This window comes from Pan troglodytes, chromosome 1, assembly GCF_028858775.2.
Source record: "Pan troglodytes isolate AG18354 chromosome 1, NHGRI_mPanTro3-v2.0_pri, whole genome shotgun sequence".
NCBI classification, from domain to species: domain Eukaryota; kingdom Metazoa; phylum Chordata; class Mammalia; order Primates; family Hominidae; genus Pan; species Pan troglodytes.
Genome location: NC_072398.2, coordinates 92,340,237 through 92,360,367, shown reverse-complemented (window position 1 = coordinate 92,360,367; position 20,131 = coordinate 92,340,237). Strand labels below are relative to the sequence as shown.

Here is a 20,131-nt window from a genome sequence, read left to right as displayed (position 1 = left end):
GCTAAAGAGTTCTGAGCCGTGGGCAGCCCCTCCTGCTGCCACCCCCTTCGTCAAGGTTTGAAGTCATTCTTTTGCAACCCTTCCCTTTCAAATGCCCTCATGGCACTGGCAGAAAAGCCTGGGAGCTGGCTCTCCTGTGCAACATCCACATGCCTCAATGGTGTCTCTACACGTGCGATGAACACTGAGATTCTGGCCTCCCAGGATAACCACAGGGTGCCAGACACACAGACCCTGTTCTGCTGTGTGTTCCCTGCCTTGGGTGGGGGCATCTGGCATGAACAGGTGATGTCATCAGGGCCTCTCCCTTGCCCCATGTCTGCCCACTTAAAGTCTGTCTTATGACACTCCAGAAAATACCTACCCAGTGGACCGATATAACAAGCATAACAAGGGATGAAATTAAGATGAGGTGTCCGGGACTGGTTGGTTCTGCTTGGAGGCTAGACACAAAGGTTCCCTGCCGGGCTCAACCACTTCTGGTCCTGAGCGGGAGATAATAGCAAGATTGTCCTGCCTCACTGCCATGGCAACCCTGGCTGCTCGGGTCCTCATGGAGGTGGTGTTTGACAGCAGTGTATTTATCCCGTGTCTCTGCCTTAGGGTCACCACCTCGAGTCCCAGAGGAGGGAGAAAGGAAGTTCATCCAGTGTTAACACCATGTAGATGGAGAGATAATGGGCTGCCTGGGACCAGGGTACAAACAGGCCTCAGCATTTATTGTGCCTTCTCCAGTCTTCCCATGAGAGGCAGGGGTGGGGGCGGGGCTGGGTGAGGGTGAGGGGAGGGAGGAAGATGAGGCTCTGAAAGCCTTAAGCATCCAGGGCTAATCATTGAGGGGAGGGACTGAAGAAAGGGTGACTGTACTCCAAGGGATGCCCCTGGAGAAAAGGAGGAAGGAGCACCAAGCTTGGGGAGCCCTGGGCAGGGCAAGAGGAGAGGAGGAGGTGAGGGCGGGCAGGCTGGGAACCACTCCCCAGGCCCCTGGGTTCTCCCCATGCCACCTGGTCAGTGGAGCTGAGGGGAGGAGGTGAAACCAGTGGCGAGCAAGGCAGTCATGTGGACCCCCCACCCCCCTCCCACACATGCATGGAGAGTGCCCCAGGCCTGCTTCTGATTGCTCATCTGATTTCAAACATGTCGATGGCCCTACCTGTCCAGAGGAGACCCCAAACTGAGGGGCAGGGCCTCTAGGGTGGGCGGGCCCCCTCTTCCTAGTCTGAGTGGGGTCCCTACCTCTGAGGGCAGGACATCTGTCCCTGACCTGATCTCTACTCCTCTCGCTTTGACCCTGCTTGCTCTCCCCCGAGGGACTCAGCGTCTGAGAAACTCCTATGGTGAGACCCCTCTGCCCACCCCCACAGCCTTCCCTGCTCCTGTTCTCTGCCCCACCCTCGGCCATCCCTTGCCCTGAGTGGGGGTGGGGGTGAACATTCAGGCTTCTCAGCCACAGAGGTCGGGTCCCTTCCTCTCTCCCCATGGGAGGCCAGCCAGGGAATGAGGTGCCCCTCAGTGCCCTGGACCCCCATTTTGAGGGCTGCAGTCTCTTGGAGTGGGTGAGGAGTCAGGCTCTGCATCGGTGGTAGGCAGGGAGCCCCGGGCCCCCCGGCATTCCGGGCTGTAGTAGAAGGAGAGGAGGCGGAAGGAGGGCCGCAGCTCCTCCTGTATGCTGTCCAGAATGTGTGTGAAAGATGGGCGCAGGCGTGGGTTTGGCTGCCAGCAGCGGCTCATCAGCTCCTGCCTGGTGGGTGTGGGGAGCAGGGTCAGAGGCATCCGGGAGCCCCTGCCACGCTCTCAGCCTCCTGCACTGAGGGTCAGTTGGTGGGAGTGGGGATCGTGGGCCATTATGCCTGGGAGAGTGAGAAGGGATTAAATGGGAGTCTTGGGGGTTTGGGATGGGGGGGTGGCGCTCATAGCTGAGGGTCAGTGGATGTCAAAGCATCAGAGGAGGTGAGCCAGAATCATGGGGCCGGGTGGGGGAGGGTTGTAGGTAGATCAGCAATGAGGAAGGGGCAGGGGAGGTGACTCACAGCTGAAGGGGACAGCCCTCCAGCTCCTCCAGGACCCCGCCATCCATGACGAACTTCAGCACCTGCTCATTGGACAGGCCCTGGTAGGGTTGTTCTGCCAGGGTCACAATCTCCCACAGTACCACGCCAAAGGACCTGGGGGCATGCAGGAGCTCCTGAGCCCAGCACCCTTCGTGCTACTCAGTGCACTCCAAGGGATGGGGGTGTTCCAGGCCCCTCCCCAGATCCCGCCTCCACATCCCTGGAGCCCTGTGCTCCAGCTCGGCCCCACCAGACATCCGAGTGGGTGGTGAAGATCCCATCTTTGAGGGACTCGGGGGCCATCCAGCGCACGGGCAGCAGCCCCTTCCCACCCTTGCGGTAATAGTCTGTCTCATACACGTCCCGAGTCATCCCGAAGTCTGGAAAGTGAGGGTGAGGGTGGAGGAGGTGTGGGGCATAAGAGCCACGCACTAGCTCCTGCCCCTGGGATACCTCTCCCAATCTTCTCATCCTCCAGAGTCACCAAGAACCCTGGAAAGTAGGGGCTCAATGGACCTCAGAACTCATCCCATCCAAACCCCTTTGCCCTTGGACAAGAGACTAAGATACAGGGTGGGGGTGACTTGCCAAGGGTCTCACAGGCTGTCAGGACCAGGGCTGTGGGTCTCCTGATGCCTAGCTTAAGGGAGTCTCTCTACTTTTCAGGCCGCCCTCATCTGCCTGGCACCCTCTGTACCCCCGATCTTGACGGTGAAGTCCTGGGACACCATGCAGTTGCGGGCTGCTAGATCTCGGTGCACAAACTTGTTGGCAGCAAGGTAGGCCATGCCGTCTGCAATCTCACCAGCCATTTGGATCATTTCCCCCAATGCTGGCTGTGGGAGCCCAGGGTTGTTCTAGAGCCAAGATTGGGGGCTGGTGAGGAAGGAACCCAGAGGCTGGTCTCCTGTCCAGAACTGGCCCCCACCTCCCACACTGTGCCCAACCCTTCTCTCACTCCCCAGGGTCTTCCTGGTCCCTACCTCTGCCTCAGGCCGCAAAGATCGAAGATGGCTCTTGAGGTCCCCACGGGTCATTAACTCCATGATGACCAGAGTTGGCTGGCCCTGAGATACCACACCCAGGAGACGCACCTGGGACAGACAAAGGGCCTAGCAGACCCCCTAGTTCCCCTTGACCCGTTTGGCCAAAAGTCTGATCTGCTATGACCACAGTCTGACTCAGACACCAAACCTGACCCTAACCCCAACCATGACTATAACCTGACTCCTGACCTAACAATGACCCTGACCCTAACCCATGACCTTCATCATATCTGATGATCATCACAGTCACGAACTTGGTCCAACTTTGGCCTTGAGCCCAATCAGGACTCTAATAATGATCTGGACACCCAATATTGAGCCCCAATCATGACTGATCTCAGCCCTAGCCATGACTCTACAGTGGCCCTACTATGACCCTGTTTGACTCTAACCCTAACCATGACCTTTACCCCAATTAGGATCCTAACCATGGTCCCAATCTTGACCTTAATGGTGCCCTAACCTCATCTCTGACCCTTTCTTTCTTACCACATGACCTTTACACTAATTATGACCCTGACAATGCCCTTGGCTTTCCCTTACCACATGGTGACACTTGAAGGCTTTCATGACAGAAGCTTCCTTGAGGAACTCAATGCATTCCCGTGGGCTGGACAGCTCATTCACCGTCTTCAGGGCCACGGGTGTGGACTCCTCTCCAGCCTCAAGTCCTCGTGCCAGCCCCTCATATACCATCCCAAAAGAGCCCTGGCCCAGTTCCCGGATTATCGAGATCTGCTCCCGAGGCACCTCCCATTCATCAGGGACATACACTGCAAGGAGGTAGAGGGTCACAAAGCGAGGATGCTGCTCTCTGCCACACCTCACCCCCCAATTTCTCTTCTCCTCTTCTGAAGGGCCCTTGTCCCAAGGCTATCTTCTGCAAGAAGGTCTTCTGGAAGTCTGTCTCTGCTCCTCTCCTGTCTCCCTTTCCCACACCACCTGTCCACCCACTCCCAGACCTACTATCAGAGGCGCTGAAGTACTCTGGATTCACAGAAGCATACAGGGTTCTGTTTCTGCAACGGGAGGTGAGGGGGTCAGGCTGGAAGGGTTCTCAGGAAGGAATGAGCAACATCAGAAGAAGGAAGAAGGACATTTCAAGGAGGAGGGAAGTTACTGACCACACCCCCAGCCTTGGTCAGGGTGACTCCTGGGGATCCCTAAGTACCCTCCAAGTTGGCCTTGGCCCTATTCCTGGGATCTAACAGGGAATAGGGAGGACACAGGAGTAAAGGGGCTTCCGCCCTGTCAGCTAGTCCCTATAGCCAAGCTGATCGAGGTCCAGCCCCATTCTCCTCTTGCAGTCAGCCCTGGAAGGATCTGACATCAGGCATTCTGGAACACATCCCCAGGCCTCCTGCTTCTTCTCCTAATAAGGGACAGCTTTATTATTTCTCAGCTTGGGTGCACAAACTCTCACACCTGACAGGTGGTGTGAGAGTGTGGTGACCAACAATCCCAGTGTGGCTGGACTGAGAGGTTTCCTAGGATGTGCAACTTTTACTGATAAAACCAGGAAAGTCCCAGGCTAACCGGGATGAGTTGGTCACCCTAACTGAGAGGTATGTTTTCTCTGTGCCACCGCAGGGGAAGAGTTACTGCCTGTATGGAAGACCTGTCTTTCTACTGTCTCATCTACCTCCCTTTGACAGACTTTATGATGAGGGCTCAGGGAGAAAAGAGGGTGGGGACCGGTGGGACTTATCATCACCTCTTCTTGCCGTAGAAGAAACCAAGGGCAGCAAGAACGATGAGCAGCGTGAGCCCCACAGGGGTGGCAGTGAGGAGGACATGCAGCCCCCCAGCATCCTCCTCCTCTGGCAGTCAGAGGGCAGCAGAGGGTAGAGTCAAAGATGTAGAAGTCAGAGGGAAGGTCATGCTTCTCTTTCCATGCTGGGAGGTGAGGATGGGGAGGGATGCGGGGGAGGGGCCTGTGGTGGGCTGGGGACCAGGTAGGGCTGCTCGGTGATACAGGTCTGTGACAGAGGCTGTGTATACCTGGGCCAAGGATGTAGAAGGCAACACTGTCTGTCCAAGAGCCATTGCCAGCCAGTGAGGTTGCCCTAACCCTGGCAGAGTAGTTTCCAGGGGGCAGCAGGGCCAGGTGGACTCCCCCAAACTTCGCATATCGAAGACGGGACACACACAGCACTGTGGCCTCCTGAGAGTAACGCAGAACAGCTGGCTGGGAAGGCGATGTAGGCACAAAACGGAGCTGGGACGGGGGTCCCACGGGCACCTACCTCTCCCAAGCGGCGGTACTTGATTTCGTACTTGAGGATGAGTCCGTTGGGGTCTGGTGGCTCGAGCCAGCGCAGAAGGACACTGTTCTTGCTGGAGGCCTCCCAGGCCACCTTTCCTGGAATACCATCAGCCTCTCCTGCGGGAAGGGGCATCCAGCAGCCGGGCCAAAAGTGGTTCATCTCACCTTATGTTCAAACCCAAGCTAAACTGGGCTGAGCTGGGAGGTGGGGAAAGCTTTGGGATTATGGGAACTGAGAGGGGCAAGCAAAGCGAGGCTCTGGGGTTAGCGAGAAGTCAAACCCCAAACCTTTGCACAGGGTCCTTGGGGTCGGTGATGGGGGTAGAAGGTGTGTGTGTGGACCACCTACTGTGGGGCATGGTGCGCGCAAAGACGAAGGTGGCGGCGCTGCAGCCCACGGTGTGCGCCGCGTGGTTGCAGGCATGGATGTCGATCCGGTATTCCGTGAAGTGGCGCAGGCCGCTCAGCACCGCTCGCTCACGGGGCACCTTGTCCTCCTGGATCTCGAAATCCGAGCTGTTGCCCCCCAGCCGGAGGGGCCCAGCTGCCCGGCGGTGCCGCCCTGAGTCCCTGGGGAGAGCGAGTCAGAGCCAAGGCCCAGCCCCCAAAGCCACGCCCCTCAGCACCTGCCCTAGTCCTGCTCACCTTTGGGGGCTCATGTTGATGGACGTCACCTTCCAAGGGGATCTGGGGAGGCCAGGAGTAGCCCTATCAGGCCTGTCCGGATGCACCCCTGTGCCCTCTGCAGCGCGTACCGCCTCCAAAAGCACCCACAACCCGGGACCCGCCCACACAAGCAAGGCCCCACCCACAAACCCCACCCCTCCCGCAAGACCCGCCCCTCACAGGCCCCACTCATCAGACCCTCCCAGGCCGCGCGCGCTCTTCGCACATGGGGATGGTGATCGCGTTGTGTAGAAAGTTTTCAAACTTCTTCTGGAACGAGGCCTCTTGCGCCTCCAGCGGGGGCAGAACCTGACCAGGAGGTGGGTGCTGGCAAGGGCAGCAGTCGGACTCCATCTCGGCCTCAGGATCCCCGTCTTCGCGGTCGAAGCGCGGATCGTTGTTGCTGGTGGGCAGCCGCAAGCCTGGCGCCGCAGCGGGAAGACACTAATAAGACAGGCGGTCTACCCGCCTCTGATCCCCCCCACCTGCCGGGCCCTGCGCCTCCATCTCCCCTTCCCCACCCGCCCCGCGGCCGGCCTGCGCGTCGTCCCTGCGCACCGCGGTGGCAGTAGTCATTGAGGTAGAGGTCGCCGTCCTCTGCCAGCCGCTGCCACAGCACCAGGTAGTAGGTGAGGTTCCCATTGCGCTGGGTCGGTGGCTTCCAGCGCACCAGGAGGTGGGAGGAGGAGTTGGACGTGGAGATGACGTCTTGGGGCACCGTGGGAGCTAGGAGTGCGAGAAGGATGCAACTCAGGGGTGTGGGTCTTCCTCCTGAATACTATCTAGTAATGAGCCCTCCTTTCTGGGGTCCAACAGCCTTGTTCTCCCAAAGAATAGGTGATCCTCATCCCTGGCTTCCTAGAACTCAGTGTTTTGTTTCTGTCCTCCCCTTCTCTGCCATAGGCCCTTCAGTTCCCTCAGCTATTGACCCCGGACTGTCCCAATCCCAGCCCCACAAGGACCTAGGCAAATGCTCCCCCTTCTTTCTAGGACTCAAGCATCTGGCCTTCCAGCCTCTGTGGGCCAGGTGTTCAGTGCCCCGGCTTCTCTATTTCTGGTGCCTGTGCTCCCCTGTTCTCATGGATGCAGGCGTCTGACTGACTCTTGCACCCTCCAAATGCCTACCTGCAGGCAGCGTTCGGAGGTAGACGATGGGACTCTGGGCTCCTTGATGAGGGCTGTCCTCCTCAGTGGTTAGCGTGATGGCCCGCACAAACACTGCGTACTGTGTCCAAGGCTTGAGGGAGGCTAGGGTCACCCCTGGCTCCTGGGTGCGGCTTAGGGGCAGCTCCACATCCAGCAGGTTCCAGCTCTGGGTTCCACAAGCATCTGGACCCACGTGCTCTGTGGCGTTCTGGAATGGGCTGAACACCCATCCCCAGAGCTGAGGGGTCATTCAACCCCACCCTCAAGTTCTGGCACCCCCCCCTCTGAATCACCCCAGGACTGTCATTGTCCTTCCAGTATGCATGAGGGCAAAGCCATGACTCCAGCCACCTGTTAGACCTTGGCAAGGGGGGGCGGAGGAGGGGAGGGACTGTGATATCTGTGTCAGTGAAATTTGTAATGATATAGCTCCTCATCCTTAGCAGGGAATATCAAGTTCTTGTTTCAATGAATATTGAAAAAATCTTGCATTGAATAAATAAAACAAGAAAGTGTGTGTGAAAGAGTCCCCTCTCCTAGAAACAGCAAGCAATAAGGTTATCCTAATTCCCCTAAGTCTAATTGCCTGGAACGAGGAACAGGAGACTGCTCCCTTCCCAGTGTCTTCACTTAGGCCCTTGAATTGACTTTGGAGGTTTATGAGCCTCCCAAACTATAGCAAAGTTTTGTGCATGTGTGTTTTTCTAGAGAGAGCGTTCCTAGCTTCAACAGCTTCTCAAACATGTCCATGACCCTAAAAGGCCAAGACCCACTGCCACAGGGAAATTAAGGGGCCAGAGGCAACTAGTGCTGGCTGCCTGAAGGCCAGTTTCGGGGCAGGGCTTGGGGAAGCATCACTGGCTTTAGGGGTAGAAGAGGGCTCCCTGGGGGAGATGACAGTGGGCCCCCCATGGGAGATAGCAGAACAGACCATGGGAGACAATGGAACATCACATTGATGTTCATGATAATTTGTTTCTTTGGACTGGGAAGGGGATGATGGAATTCATGCTGAGCCAGGGACAAAACTTGAGGGAGGTCAAATTGGGTGGCAGTGGGGGAACTTGTGGCCCAGCTGGAAGTGCCTGCCTTTGTTGGGACCTATAAGAAGGATAGTCCAGGAGCAGGTTGGGGGGGTGGGGGCTCATAGTGGGTGTCATGGGAGCAGGTGTCCTGTGAGGCATGACACACTGAGCAGGTCTGGGTCTGTTTGGAGTCAGGATTGGGCAGGATCTGCAGTGTGTGTCTCTGAGGGAGCATAGCTGCAGCCACGCTGCAGGGCAGTGATGTTACGGAAGCTTGTTGAAGGGTTCCCAAGGTTCTCTGCTCTTTGAGCCCAGAGACAGCTGTGTATAGTTGTGCAGATTGTGAAGTGCACAAGCCGGGGAGCTGGGGGAGATTCACATTGTAGTCATGCCAGGGCTCCTTAGAGTGCAGTCCACAAACCAGCAGCTTCAGCATCTCCTAGGAGCTTATTAGACAAGTGAATTCTTGGGCCCTGCTCAGGATTAACTGAATCAGAATCAGTGGGGGGTGAGGCCCAGGAATCTGTATTTAACAAACTCTCCAGCTGCCCACGCTAGAGACCTTCACCTACCACTGAGACCTAGGAGAGTCTCGGCCATTTGAGTGGGTCTCCTACAACTGACTTCCTTCCTTTCTCCTCCCAACCCAGACCCTGAGCCAGTGGTCAGCTAAGTCCTCTCCATTTTAATTCACAGGAAATGCTTCTAAGCCAGGTGGCCTCCATCTTCTATAATATCTACCAGAGAGAGAGAGCATGAACTCCTTACTCCTGCCTTCCCAGCCTGCATCTGAAATCCACTTCCCTCCTCTAAGGATATCTCCTTTTGATTCCTAACCGTGTTTTTGGAGAAGTCTTTCCTGTGGTCTAACCACTATCCTCATTGTTAGGGTCAGTTGACTCTCTCCAAAGAAAAGAGCAGCTGTGGTCCCTGGCGGCCCCTGCTCCCTCCCTTCCTAAGGCTTAAATGAAATGCTGGCAGAGCTGCTCATAAAACTGGCCAAATTAGTGGGCGCTCCCCAGACCGCTGCTGGGGCAGGAGCGTGTGGTCAGTGTAGAACATTAGCATAATGAAGTGAAGTTTAATGATCCAAGCCTTCCCAGCAGGATGGCTCTCCTGGGCTCTCAGAAGCCCTGTCTTCTCCATTTCACTTGGTGAGGGGAAACCGAGGCATGAAGGCATGAAGAAGGTGAGGGAAGAGAGCCAGACCTGGGCCCTACCACGGAGTACAACTTGAGGGTCCTGGCTTCCTGGGTCTTCATAGCCTCGCTGAGCTCCGCCCTCACCTGCCTGTGGTCCCGAAGAAATTGGCCTCGTCCGGTCCCGCCCCCGCTCCGGCCCCGCCCCCGGCACTCACGACTCTTTGTAGTACACGATGAAGCTGAGCAGGTCGCGGGCCTCCAGTGGCTCATAGCGCTCCCAGCGTAGCAGGATGCGGTCTGCCTCCGTCACGTTGGACACGAAGCGCAGGGTGCGAGTCTGGCCTGGGTGGGGCGAGGGGCCTTCTCGCAACCGCGCCTGCCAGCTGCTTGAGCGCCCACCCTGACCCCGCGGCATCCCATTCCCAGTGAGACCTCTGAGGAGAACTTCTCAGAGTGTCCCCCTCGAGCTTTCTCCCTCCCCCGGGTGTGCGCGTCTAGTGTGTGGCCGCGTGTCCACCGGCACTGGGGTTGGGGTCTCACAGGCGGCGCGGTCTCCGTTGGTGCGGGGGTTGATCTCAGCCTTGTTCTGCCGACCTCGCGTGCCTGTCACCTCCTCCAGTCGGTAGATGTGTTCCAAGCAGAGGCGCGGGTTGAAGGCGAAGTAGATCTTGCCCACGGGAATGGTGAGCCCCGCGGCCACCCAGGACCCTAGCTGTTGTAGGTTCTGGTTGTCCAGCACGTAGAGAGTGTAGTTCCTGGGGGAGGCCAGGGGACCTTGCTCTGCGGGGAGGTGGGGGCAGGGGGTGGGAAAGGGGATGGCTTATGGGTTCCTCCTGGAAGGGTTTTGCTGGGCCCGGGGAGAGGGGCACTCAGTGGCCGGCTCACACCAGCACACGGGGGGCATTCGTGCATACCCACTCTGTGCCACTGACCAGGAGTATGATGTCTGCCAAGTCACCCCATCTTTTGGTTTTCCTCATCAGTGAAATGGGGTCCTCAGCTTCCCTGCCCCCATCCTTCCCTCGACTCTCTTTGAACTGAGCACCTGCTATGTGCCAGACTCTGGTGGCTTTGGAGACACCAGGAGGAGTAGTACTCAGCCTGGGCCATTCCTTTCCAGCTGAGGTGTGGACACTCTCGGCGTACATGCAATGTGTCTGGAGACATGAGAAGCCACAGAGAGCCACTAGACTAGATGGTAACTTTTTTTTTTTTTCCTCACTCTGTCATCCAGGCCAGAGTGCAGTGGCGCAATTGTGGCCCACTGCCGCCTTGACCTCCGGGGCTCAGGTGATCCTCCCACCTCAGTCTCTTGAGTAGCTGAGACTACAGGCATGCACCACCACGGTCAGCTAATTTTGTATTTTTTATAGAGACAGAGTTTCACCATGTTGCCCAGGCTGGTCTCTAACTCCTAGGTTCAAGTGATCCTCCCACCTCGGCTTGCCAAAGTGCTAGGATTACAGGCACGAGCCACCGCATCTGGCCTGGTTGGTTATTTATTTATGTATGTTTTGAGCTGGAGTCTCCCTCTGTCACCCAGGCTGAATGAAGTGTAGTGGCACGATCTCAGCTCAGTGTAACCCCTGTCTCCCAGGTTCAAGTGATTCTCCTGCCTCAGCCTCCTGAGTAGCTGGGACTACAGGTGCCCACCACCACACCTGGCTAATTTTTGTATTTTTAGTAGAGATGGGGTTTCTCCATGTTGGCCAGGCTGGTCTTGAACTCCTGACCACATGGTGATCCTCCTGCCTCGCCCTCCCAAAGTGCAGAGATTACAGGCAGGAGCCACTGTGCCCGACCTGGATGGTAATTTAAAACATTCTTTTTTTTTTTTTTTTTTTTTTTTTGAGATGGAGTCCCTCTCTGTAACTCAGGCCCTAGGCTGGAGTGCAGTGGCACGATTTCGGCTCACTGTAATCTCTACCTTCTGGGTTCAAACAATTCTCCTGCCTCAGCCTCCCAAGTAGCTGGGATTAAAGGCACGTGCCACCATGCCCATCTACTTTTTTTGTATTTTTAGTAAAGATGGGGTTTCACCACGTTGGCCAGGCTGGTCTTGCATTCCTGACCTCAAGTGATCCACCCGCCTCAGCCTCCCAAAGTACAGGGATTACAGGTGTGAGCCACCGTGCCTGGCTCATTCCTTTTATTTTAAAAAATGCTGGCTACATTATAGGTAGGCCTTGACTGGCAGATGATAGGAATGGGTTTCAAACCCAGGCAGTCTTGCTCTGCAGCTGACAGGACCAGATGATGACAATTATAGCCAACCGTTATAGAGTTATATGTGACTGTAATTTATATTGTATATACTGTGTTCCAGGCATTGTTTTATGTGCTTTACACATAACAACTTGAGTAATATTCAAAACGGTCCTGAGAAGTAAGTAATGTTATTTTACAGATGAGAAAACTGAAGACCAGAGAAGTTAACCTACTTAGAGTCACACGCCTAGTGAGTAGCAAAATTGGTTCCAGAGCCCATTCTCTTCACCACTATTCTGGGAGTGTTGGAGGAAGGAGTGTAATAGAAGGAGCTGGTCAGAGGCCTAACCCTTACCCATCCACCATGGCGTCTCCCCGGATTAGTTTGAGGTTCTTGAAAAAGCCCAGGGACACGAGGGCAAAGGAGTGCTTGATTTTGAGGAAGCCAGTAATGGTTTCTACCAGCCCCAGGCTGTGCTGCAGCTGTGGCTCCAGGTTGTCTAGGAATGGGAAGACAGGGCTGGAGTAGGAGCAAGGAAGGTGATGGGTCTGTGGGGCAAGGGGGCTGAATGGGGGCCCCGGGAAGGTGGGCCCTCAAGACTGGGACCCAGGATGATGGAAAATTGTGCTGAGTTGGGTCATTGTAAGGGTTGTGTCTGGGAGGAAGGGTATGACCAGGAGGAGGGGTGTGGCCCCAAAGTAGGTACTGACAGCCCTGGCGAAGGTTGAGGATGAGGCTTCCCTCCACATGCGTGCAGCCCACAAGATCCTGTGCCGCCTGGATGGAGTCGATGGTCTTGGTGCCTACCTTGCACTCTTTAGGGCACAGCCCCTCGCATTTGTGGCAGAATATGCTAGCAGGAGCAAGCAGATGTCCTGAGCCTTGGACCAGTTTGGGCCTCCTCAGGCCTCCTCACTGCTCCCAGGGTGCCCCCCACCCTCCCTACACTCACCTGCTGCTGTTACGGGTGAAGCCAGAAGGGCACTGGGCCAGGCAACTGCCCTGGTGTATGCCGAAGGTGGAGGCACGGCCGGGCACAGAGTGCAGGCTGGCACAGCGCTCAGCTGTGACACAGCGCCAGGACTCATACTGGTAGGTGCCTGGTGGGCAGGCCCACAGGCAGGCACCCTGGAAGTAGAGGTGGCGGCAAGCTACACAGGCACGAGGGTCTTCTGGCTGGCTGCAGCCCCCCAGGCATTCGGTGTGGCAGCACTCGCCCCTCGCTGTGCAAGCCATCCCATGGGGGCAGGGACACACTGTGGGGAGAGTGGTGTGTTAGACGTTGGCCATGCCCCCTCAGTCCTGGCTGTCCTTCCAATGCTGGCCCCACCCTGTTTCTCTTGGGATGACACTCAATCTGCACCCAGGTCCCTCCCATTCAGATGACACTGGTTGCCGACTGTGTTCCCCTCCGATGGGATTTTTGAGGACAAGGACTGTGGCCATCTGTGGCTCCCCACCTCCCGCAGTGCCTAGTTGGGGGTGTCAGAGCTCAGGACAGAGCAGTGACCTTGTCCATCAGGGTTGTTGCTCTCCAGCCTGCTGTCCTGTCTATCCTATCTAGGCCTGGTGCCCAGATCATGGCTGGGCATGGTGCCAGGGTGAGCGGGCCAGCCTCTCCTGAGCAGCTAGGCCCAGGGGCCTGGGAGTGTGTGCAGGGAGGGGCCGACATCTGTCGTTTTACCCATGCTCCTGCCCATACCGCCCCCACCTCAGCTCCCTGCCCTGGGCAGGAGGTGGCTCCAAGCAGCAGTGGGAGGGTTTGGAGCTGGAGGCCCAATTGCCTAGAAACTGCACAGTGGTAGCTGGCTGGCTATGGGAGCGATCTGTGGGGTAGGGGTCAGCCAGGTCGTGTTGACACTGTACATGAGAGGATGCGCAGCAGCTGTGTTTACAGCCAACAGGGAGGCATCAGGGAGGTGGGGTGCAGCCGATACAGCAGGGATCTTGTTACTCTCCCGCCCGCCCTGCTGCTGAGGCGCTGGGGGTGAGAGGAGCTGACCTCCAGGAGCTGAGTGGAAAAGACCACCAGGTTGGGGGACCCCAGATCTGCTCCCCACCTCTGAAAGGTTTTCTTTTCCTTTCCTATAACGTTTTGCTTACTCCTGCACCAGCCATCCCTCTTTTTTCTCCTTTCTCCTTTCTCTACTGCTTTTTTCCTCTCCTTGCATCATCCTAAAGGTCCTACCTTACATCTTTGCTCTCACCTGTTCAGTTCTTCATTGATCATCTCCTTTCTTCTCCTGCTCACCCCCAACCTCAACCTCCCATTACAGTATTGCCAGCTGACCCTGGATCACTGTGCTGTGGCCACTCTGATTAGGAACGTAGAACTGCTACCATGACCCAGGCCCTGCTCTGACACTTTGTAGAGTAACTCATTCCTCATGACACCCAATGATCATTTTACAGCTGAGGAAACTGTGGCACAGAGAGGCTAAGTGAACATAGCCAGTAAGTGGTAGAGCTGAGACTTGAACCCAGGTCCTCTGGCTTTGGACTTAGCCACTGCCCCACACTGCTTCTTACGCTGCCTACTCTCTGTTCGTGCCTATTCTTTTCCCCCCATGCCCACCTTGAACCTGTCCTTCACCTATTCCATGATGCCGTCTTGGGCCTACCCCTTAGCTGTCTTATGCCACATTGGTTACGTAACTTTTCTGAGCCTTAGTTTCCTTACCTGCCTCATAGGATGAGTGAGGATTAAAAAACAGTGGCAGCTGAAAGTACTGACCCACACCATCCTGTGGCCACCCAGCCCCATGTGACCCTGCTCTCTCCCTTCCCTACATTCATGTTCTGTGCCAGCGCCCACCTCTCTGGCAGTGGCTGGAGGTCCAGCATCTGTAGTCAGTGTGCCCGCTGAAGGTGGTCTTGGCACAGGGCTCACCAGCAGCACCCAGCACACCAGGGCACACGTCAGCACACTCCTCGCCCAGCTTGTTGCCCACGATGTGGTTGGCGCCAGGTGCTGGCTGCAGCAGTCCCCAGTCAATGGTGGAGAGGTGGCAGAGCTCCTGGTTCTTCTCCACACGCACAGCCCCACGCAGCACGGCCCCAAGCGCAGGCAGTGCCACGTCACGCAGATGTGGCATCTCAAAGATGACCAGTGCATAGCCCAGGAAGAGGCGCGTCCCGCGGATGACTGCTAGGTTGGGGAAGAGGTCGCGCAGGCTCTCTAGTCCGTAGACACGGAAGAGCAGCAGGTAGTCGGTGACCTGGGTGAGGCGAGGGAAGCTGAGGCCGCGGAAGTCCTCCCCGGTGGCTGTGAACATGAGCAGGATCTGCAGGTGGCCCTCCACCACGCTGCAGTTCTCCAGCTGACGAAGCTCTGCCACCTCTGAGCGAATATCCAGGCTGGGGCACACTGTAGGCATACACGGCACGCAGCATTGAGTACAGCCCAGGCCAAATTCCCCATCCAGCCCTGGCAGCTTTGGAGGGGAGCCACACTGGCAGTAGGACAATGAGTGAGGAGCCGGGCTCTGCTCTGGGTGTGGGGTGGCCTCCTTCCTGGGCCCCGGAGGGCTCACCTGCAGCCTGCAGGGTCTCTACCAGATGAGCCACACAGGCAAAAATGAACTCCTGATCCTCTCTCCCAAGCCCATCTCCCCTTCTTAGTTAATAGCGACTTCATTCTTGCAGTCAGGCTCCCAACGACTGCAAGCGACTCCCAGCGACTTCATTCTTGCAGTCACCCTTAACACCTTTCTTTTTCACCTTGTACATCCTGTGGGTTTATCTTTAAAATATGTCCAGAATCTGAACTGCTTGTCAACACCTTCACAGCTTCCACCATCATCTTCCCCTGGATTGACAGTCATAGCCTCCCAAACTGTCTCCCCAGTTCCACCCTTGTCCCTCTATGGGCCATTCTCCACTCTGCAGCCAGAGTGATCTCAAAACACAGATGGATCACATTTCTCCTCTGCTTATAACCCCCCATGACTTCCATCTCTCTTGATCTTACTACAGCCTACAGGGCCCTGCACAATTTGAGCCCTTGTAGCCTCTCTGATTTCATCCTTTTTATCATCTTCAGCCACATTGACTTCTTTGCTTTTCCTTATATATAACAGGAGCTTTACTACTATAACAAGCCAGCAAAGCTTCTGCCTTGGGGTCTTTGTCCTTCTGTTCCTTCTGGCCAGAATCCTCTTCCCTCTACATGGCTTGCTCACCTCCTTAAGTCTGGCCAAATGTCCCCTTCTCAATGAGGCCTTCTCTGACCATCCAATTTTATCTATCTATCTATCTATCTATCTATCTATCTATCTATCTATCTATCTATTTGATATGGAGTCTCACTCTGTCGCCCAGGCTAGAGTGCAGTGGCACAATCTCAGCTCACTGCAGCCTCCATCTCCCGAGTTCAAGCGATTCTCCTGCCTCAGCCTCCCGAGTAGCTGGGATTACAGGTGCCCGCCGCCACACCCAGCTAATTTTTTGCATTTTTAGTAGAGGCAAGGTTTTACCATGTTGGCCAGGCTGGTCTCCAACTCCTGACCTCAATTGATCCACCCACCTTGGCCTCCCAAAGTGCTGGGATTACAGGCGTGAACCACCACGCCCAGCCTGAACATCCTAGTTAAAATTGACTTCTATTTTCACTGGCTGGGTGCAGTGGCTCACATCTGTAATTCCAGCACTTTGGGAGGCCGAGGTGGGAAGATTGCTTGAGCCTAGGAATTCGAGACCAGCCTGGGCAACATGGCAAAACCCCACCTCTAAAAAAAATATACAAAAATTAGCCAGGCATGGTGGTGCACACCTATAGTCTCAGCTACTCAGGAGGTTGAGGTGGGAGGATCGCTTGAGCCCAGAAGGTCAAGGCTGCAGTGAGCCGTGATCACGCCACTGCACTCCAGCCTGGGCAACAGAGTGAGACCCTGTCTAAAAATAATTATAATAAAATAAATAAAATTGTGACACTTTCTACTCCCCCTTCTGCTTTATTTTTCTCTGTAATTCTTAACACTGACTAATGTGCGTGTGTGTGTGTGTGTGTGTGTGTTTGTATGTGTATGATATTTTGAGACATGGTCTCACTCTGTTGCCCAGGCTAGAGTGTAGTGGGAGGATCATAGTTTGCTGCATACTTGAACTCCTGGCCTCTTCAAGTAATCCCTCTGCCTTGGCCTCCCAAAGTGATGGGATTACAGGTATCAGCTATCATGCGTGGCCATATATTTATTTTTAACACTGGCTAAAATATAATTTATATATTAACATAGATATTTATTTATAGAAATAGATATATTTTGTTTATTGTAAGCTCCATAAGGGCAGGGATATTTGTATAATTCATGTTGTACCCTAGTGGCTATACCAATAGCTCCTGGCACAAAGTTGGCACTCAATAAATATTTGATGAATGAATGAATGAGTGAATTCTGTGACTGCAAAGAAGTGATCTGAGCTTCGCAGGTCCCATTTCTCTCCCAGTCTTAAGGGAGTTAGATGCCTGTTCCCTGAATTAATTTGATTACTCTTGAAAGGACATTCCATTGCTAAAGATTCAAGTTTCAGTTCCTCAGCCTGACATTGTAGGGTGTAGATAAACCGTTCCTTACTAATGCATCCAGCCTCAGAAGGGTCCTTCAGCCTCTCGGGTCAGACCTTTCTTCCCTGACCCTCTGGCCTGGAGTTAATCACTTCCCCTTTAGGCTCAGCTACACTTAGTCCAGCACCCACATCACATTACCTGGGGGCATGGCTCCAAAATTGTTGTATACATCTCTGTCACCCCCTCCAAGGAGGGTGGGACCCTTGTTAGTCAGCTCTGCTTTCCCCCAGTTGTGCCCAGTCCAGGGCTGGAACCACTGGGCACTCAGGAACCGTGGACAATGGATGTCTGGATCCCAAGTTCACTCCTTCCTTGGGGACCTGGATGTGTCTCGCTTCTTCACTAGGGCCCAAGCCCCACTTCCCTTTCTCTCCCTGGACTCTCTTGCTCCCAAGAGGAACTTCCGTGGCTCCCCACTGCAGAAGATTCAAGTCTGAATGTTTCAGCCTGACATTCAGCTCCTGCTAACGTCTCCAGCCTCTACTTCCCTTCCCACCGAGCCCTCCGGTGTTATCACAAACACCACATGCCACATGCCACGCTATCCAGGCCCCATTCCTGATAGTTTGTTAAGAGAGGTGGGCAGGCAAGGCTGGCTCCCTGGGGGTTACTTCACATCTTCTCCCTGTTGTCATTAATGGTCCTGAGCTTGGCTCTGCCCAGCAGCTGTGTGTGTGTGTGTGTGTGTGTGTGTGTATGTCTGAGCCCACGCAGACACACACACAAAAAAGAGGGAGAGAGAATGAGAAAACACTTCTATCCCTTCCAGGCAAAAGCCAATCAGGCTCTGCGAGGCAGATGGGGGTTCTCTCAGGCGCCCACTTCCCATCATGCCCCTGCCTCTCCAGGGCTCCCCTGATGGGAGTCATTTGGAAAAACAAATCTAAAACCTTCACAGTTTAACCCCTGCCTTCCCTCAGGACCTGGCTCTGTGCAGAGCTGCACTGGGAACAGAACATCTGGGTCCCCTGAGCAAATACTAGCCCCTCCAAGGATGTGCTCCTGTCCTGACAACCACACTCCCAGCTGGCATCTGCTGTGCAGAAGAGGAGGGGGTTCGGTGGTTGGGGGAGTGGTGCTATGCCTTACAGACAGAGGATCTGTGACTAGCACCCTTCAGGGGACCTCCTACCCAGCCCATTGCATCACTCTCCCATCTCCATGGGAAGAGGAGACTCCCCTGCCCCTGGGAGCCCCCAGTCTGAGGGGCATCATAGGACCCCTCGGGCAAGCACAGAGTCTGGATTCCTGAGCTGCTTCAGTTTGGAGGGGAATGGTGGGACTGGGGAAGGGGATACCTCTTAATCCTTCCCTTTTTGAAGCTTCCACCCTCAGCTCTTTTTCCTCTTTCCACCAATCCCCCAGCACCTCCATGAGGGTCATTTAGTCTATATAGTCCCCCCACCCCCCTCTCTAAAACATATTGATGGGCAGTATCTAGCCTGGGGGACAGGCCCTGGGGTGTTGAGGAAAAGCAGTCTTCCCCCAAAACCAGCCTTCCTCCCTGTAGGGATTGGGCCCTAAGAGGGGGGACACAGGACTGGGCCCTGGAGGCAGGAGCTCAGGACCCAGTCTAGCTTTACCCTTAGTTCTCAGAGCTGCAGTTTCCTGTCGGCAACATTGCCTCCATTACTTAATGGTGCCTGGTTCTCAGCTACCTATCCCACCCCTGCCTCTTCCCATTCAGTGGCCCTAGAGATGACTTCTAACACTCTCACGGCCTCATTTGGGTTTTCAGGCAAGCTTCACTGGGATCACAGTTTCACTAGTAGGGACAGAAGATATCTACTCGTCCACGTTTTGAAGCTCTTCTCATCTCTGAGGGAGCTGAGGGAAAAACACCTTTATGTGGGGAACTAACTGCTTTTCCTGCTGGGCAGTTCTCCTGAGCGCTAACCCCAACCTCCATGTTCCAGTGCAGAGTAAGTGGAGGTGCTGTGGCTGCAAGCTCAGTTTTTTGGCCTCCCAGCTGGCTGGGAGGGAGGTAGGGGTCTGGGAGCCAGTTCCGGGGACTCACCCTCTACTGTATCCAGGCCAAATCCCAAGGAGAGGAAGATCACAGGCAGGCATGCTCCCCAGGGCCACAGACTAGGCACTGCCATTGTCCCAGCCCTGGCTTGTGTCCAGTCCCGGCTCTCCTCCCGGTGACTCTGGGGAGAAGGGCGTGATAAGCCCTAAGGGACACAGAGACCAGGGTTCAGATAGGAGAGGGAGGGCAGGGGCAGAGAGACAAGGAATCCCACACAGAGACAGCAGGAGACAGAAAAAAAGAAATGAGAGTCACAGAGACACAAAGACAGTGACAGGCAGTTGGAGACAGAGAGACTCAGCATGAGATTGAGAGATGGGGACAGAGATGCAGACAGTGACAGGGAGAGTCTCGGGCCTCCAGAGGGAGAAAATGACACAGGGTTCTGAGCAAAAGGCAGGCCGAGAGGCCAGCCAACCCTGAGGGCGGAGCAGCAGGCTGGGGACCGCTCCCAAGGAGGGCAGCGGGGGTCCCGGGGCGCGTGGGACTCCGCAGGGAGAGTCTCCCTGGATCCCTCCGGGCGCGCGGCCCCCCAGCGCCAGCTGACCGTGCTGGCTGCGGTCCTTCCCAGGGCCGGCACGCAGGGGCCGCGCCCAGCTCCCACCCTCCCCGCCCCCCGCCTAAACAGATTGGTTCGCAGGGACCTTTCCGTTCTCTCCACCCCTCCCGCCAAGTCAAAATATTTAGCCTGACAACTGAGGGGAGGACAGGTCTGTTGGGGAAATAAGGCCAAAATACGGGGGGAGGGTGGGCCAAGAACTGAGCTTCCTCAAATCCCGCTGCGGCTGCAGCGGGTCCCGCCAACTCTTTGTCCCCACCACAGGCTTCTTCCAAGTGGGGCTGCACCGCCGGAGGGGCAGCCAGCGCGCCCGGGCTTCTGGGGAGCGCTGTGTCTAGATTCTGCTTCCCGGTGCCTTGACACCTGCGGAGTAACTTCTGGCAGCCTCGACCCGGGAGAACGTGGACAGCCCTTGGCCTCTGGGAG

The 20,131-nt window shown here is 55.7% G+C and overlaps 1 protein-coding gene across 1 annotated transcript; it reads right to left on the bottom strand.

Annotated features, from left to right (window-relative positions):
- Nucleotides 1–565: 565 nt before the first annotated feature.
- On the bottom strand, nucleotides 566–19,718 carry INSRR (insulin receptor related receptor). The gene is made up of 22 exons (XM_003949610.4): nucleotides 19,135–19,718; nucleotides 14,367–14,918; nucleotides 12,504–12,807; nucleotides 12,262–12,404; nucleotides 11,906–12,050; nucleotides 9,883–10,097; nucleotides 9,558–9,684; nucleotides 7,155–7,393; nucleotides 6,588–6,755; nucleotides 6,256–6,451; nucleotides 6,009–6,050; nucleotides 5,713–5,933; nucleotides 5,344–5,480; nucleotides 5,099–5,261; nucleotides 4,812–4,917; nucleotides 4,064–4,116; nucleotides 3,641–3,870; nucleotides 3,035–3,145; nucleotides 2,749–2,908; nucleotides 2,302–2,431; nucleotides 2,031–2,165; nucleotides 566–1,741 (listed from the first exon to the last, which is right to left on the bottom strand). The coding sequence occupies exons 1-22, from the start codon at nucleotides 19,217–19,219 to the stop codon at nucleotides 1,510–1,512; spliced, it is 3,894 nt and encodes a 1,297-aa protein (XP_003949659.2). The 5' UTR covers nucleotides 19,220–19,718; the 3' UTR covers nucleotides 566–1,509.
- Between the last annotated feature and the right edge of the window lie 413 nt (nucleotides 19,719–20,131).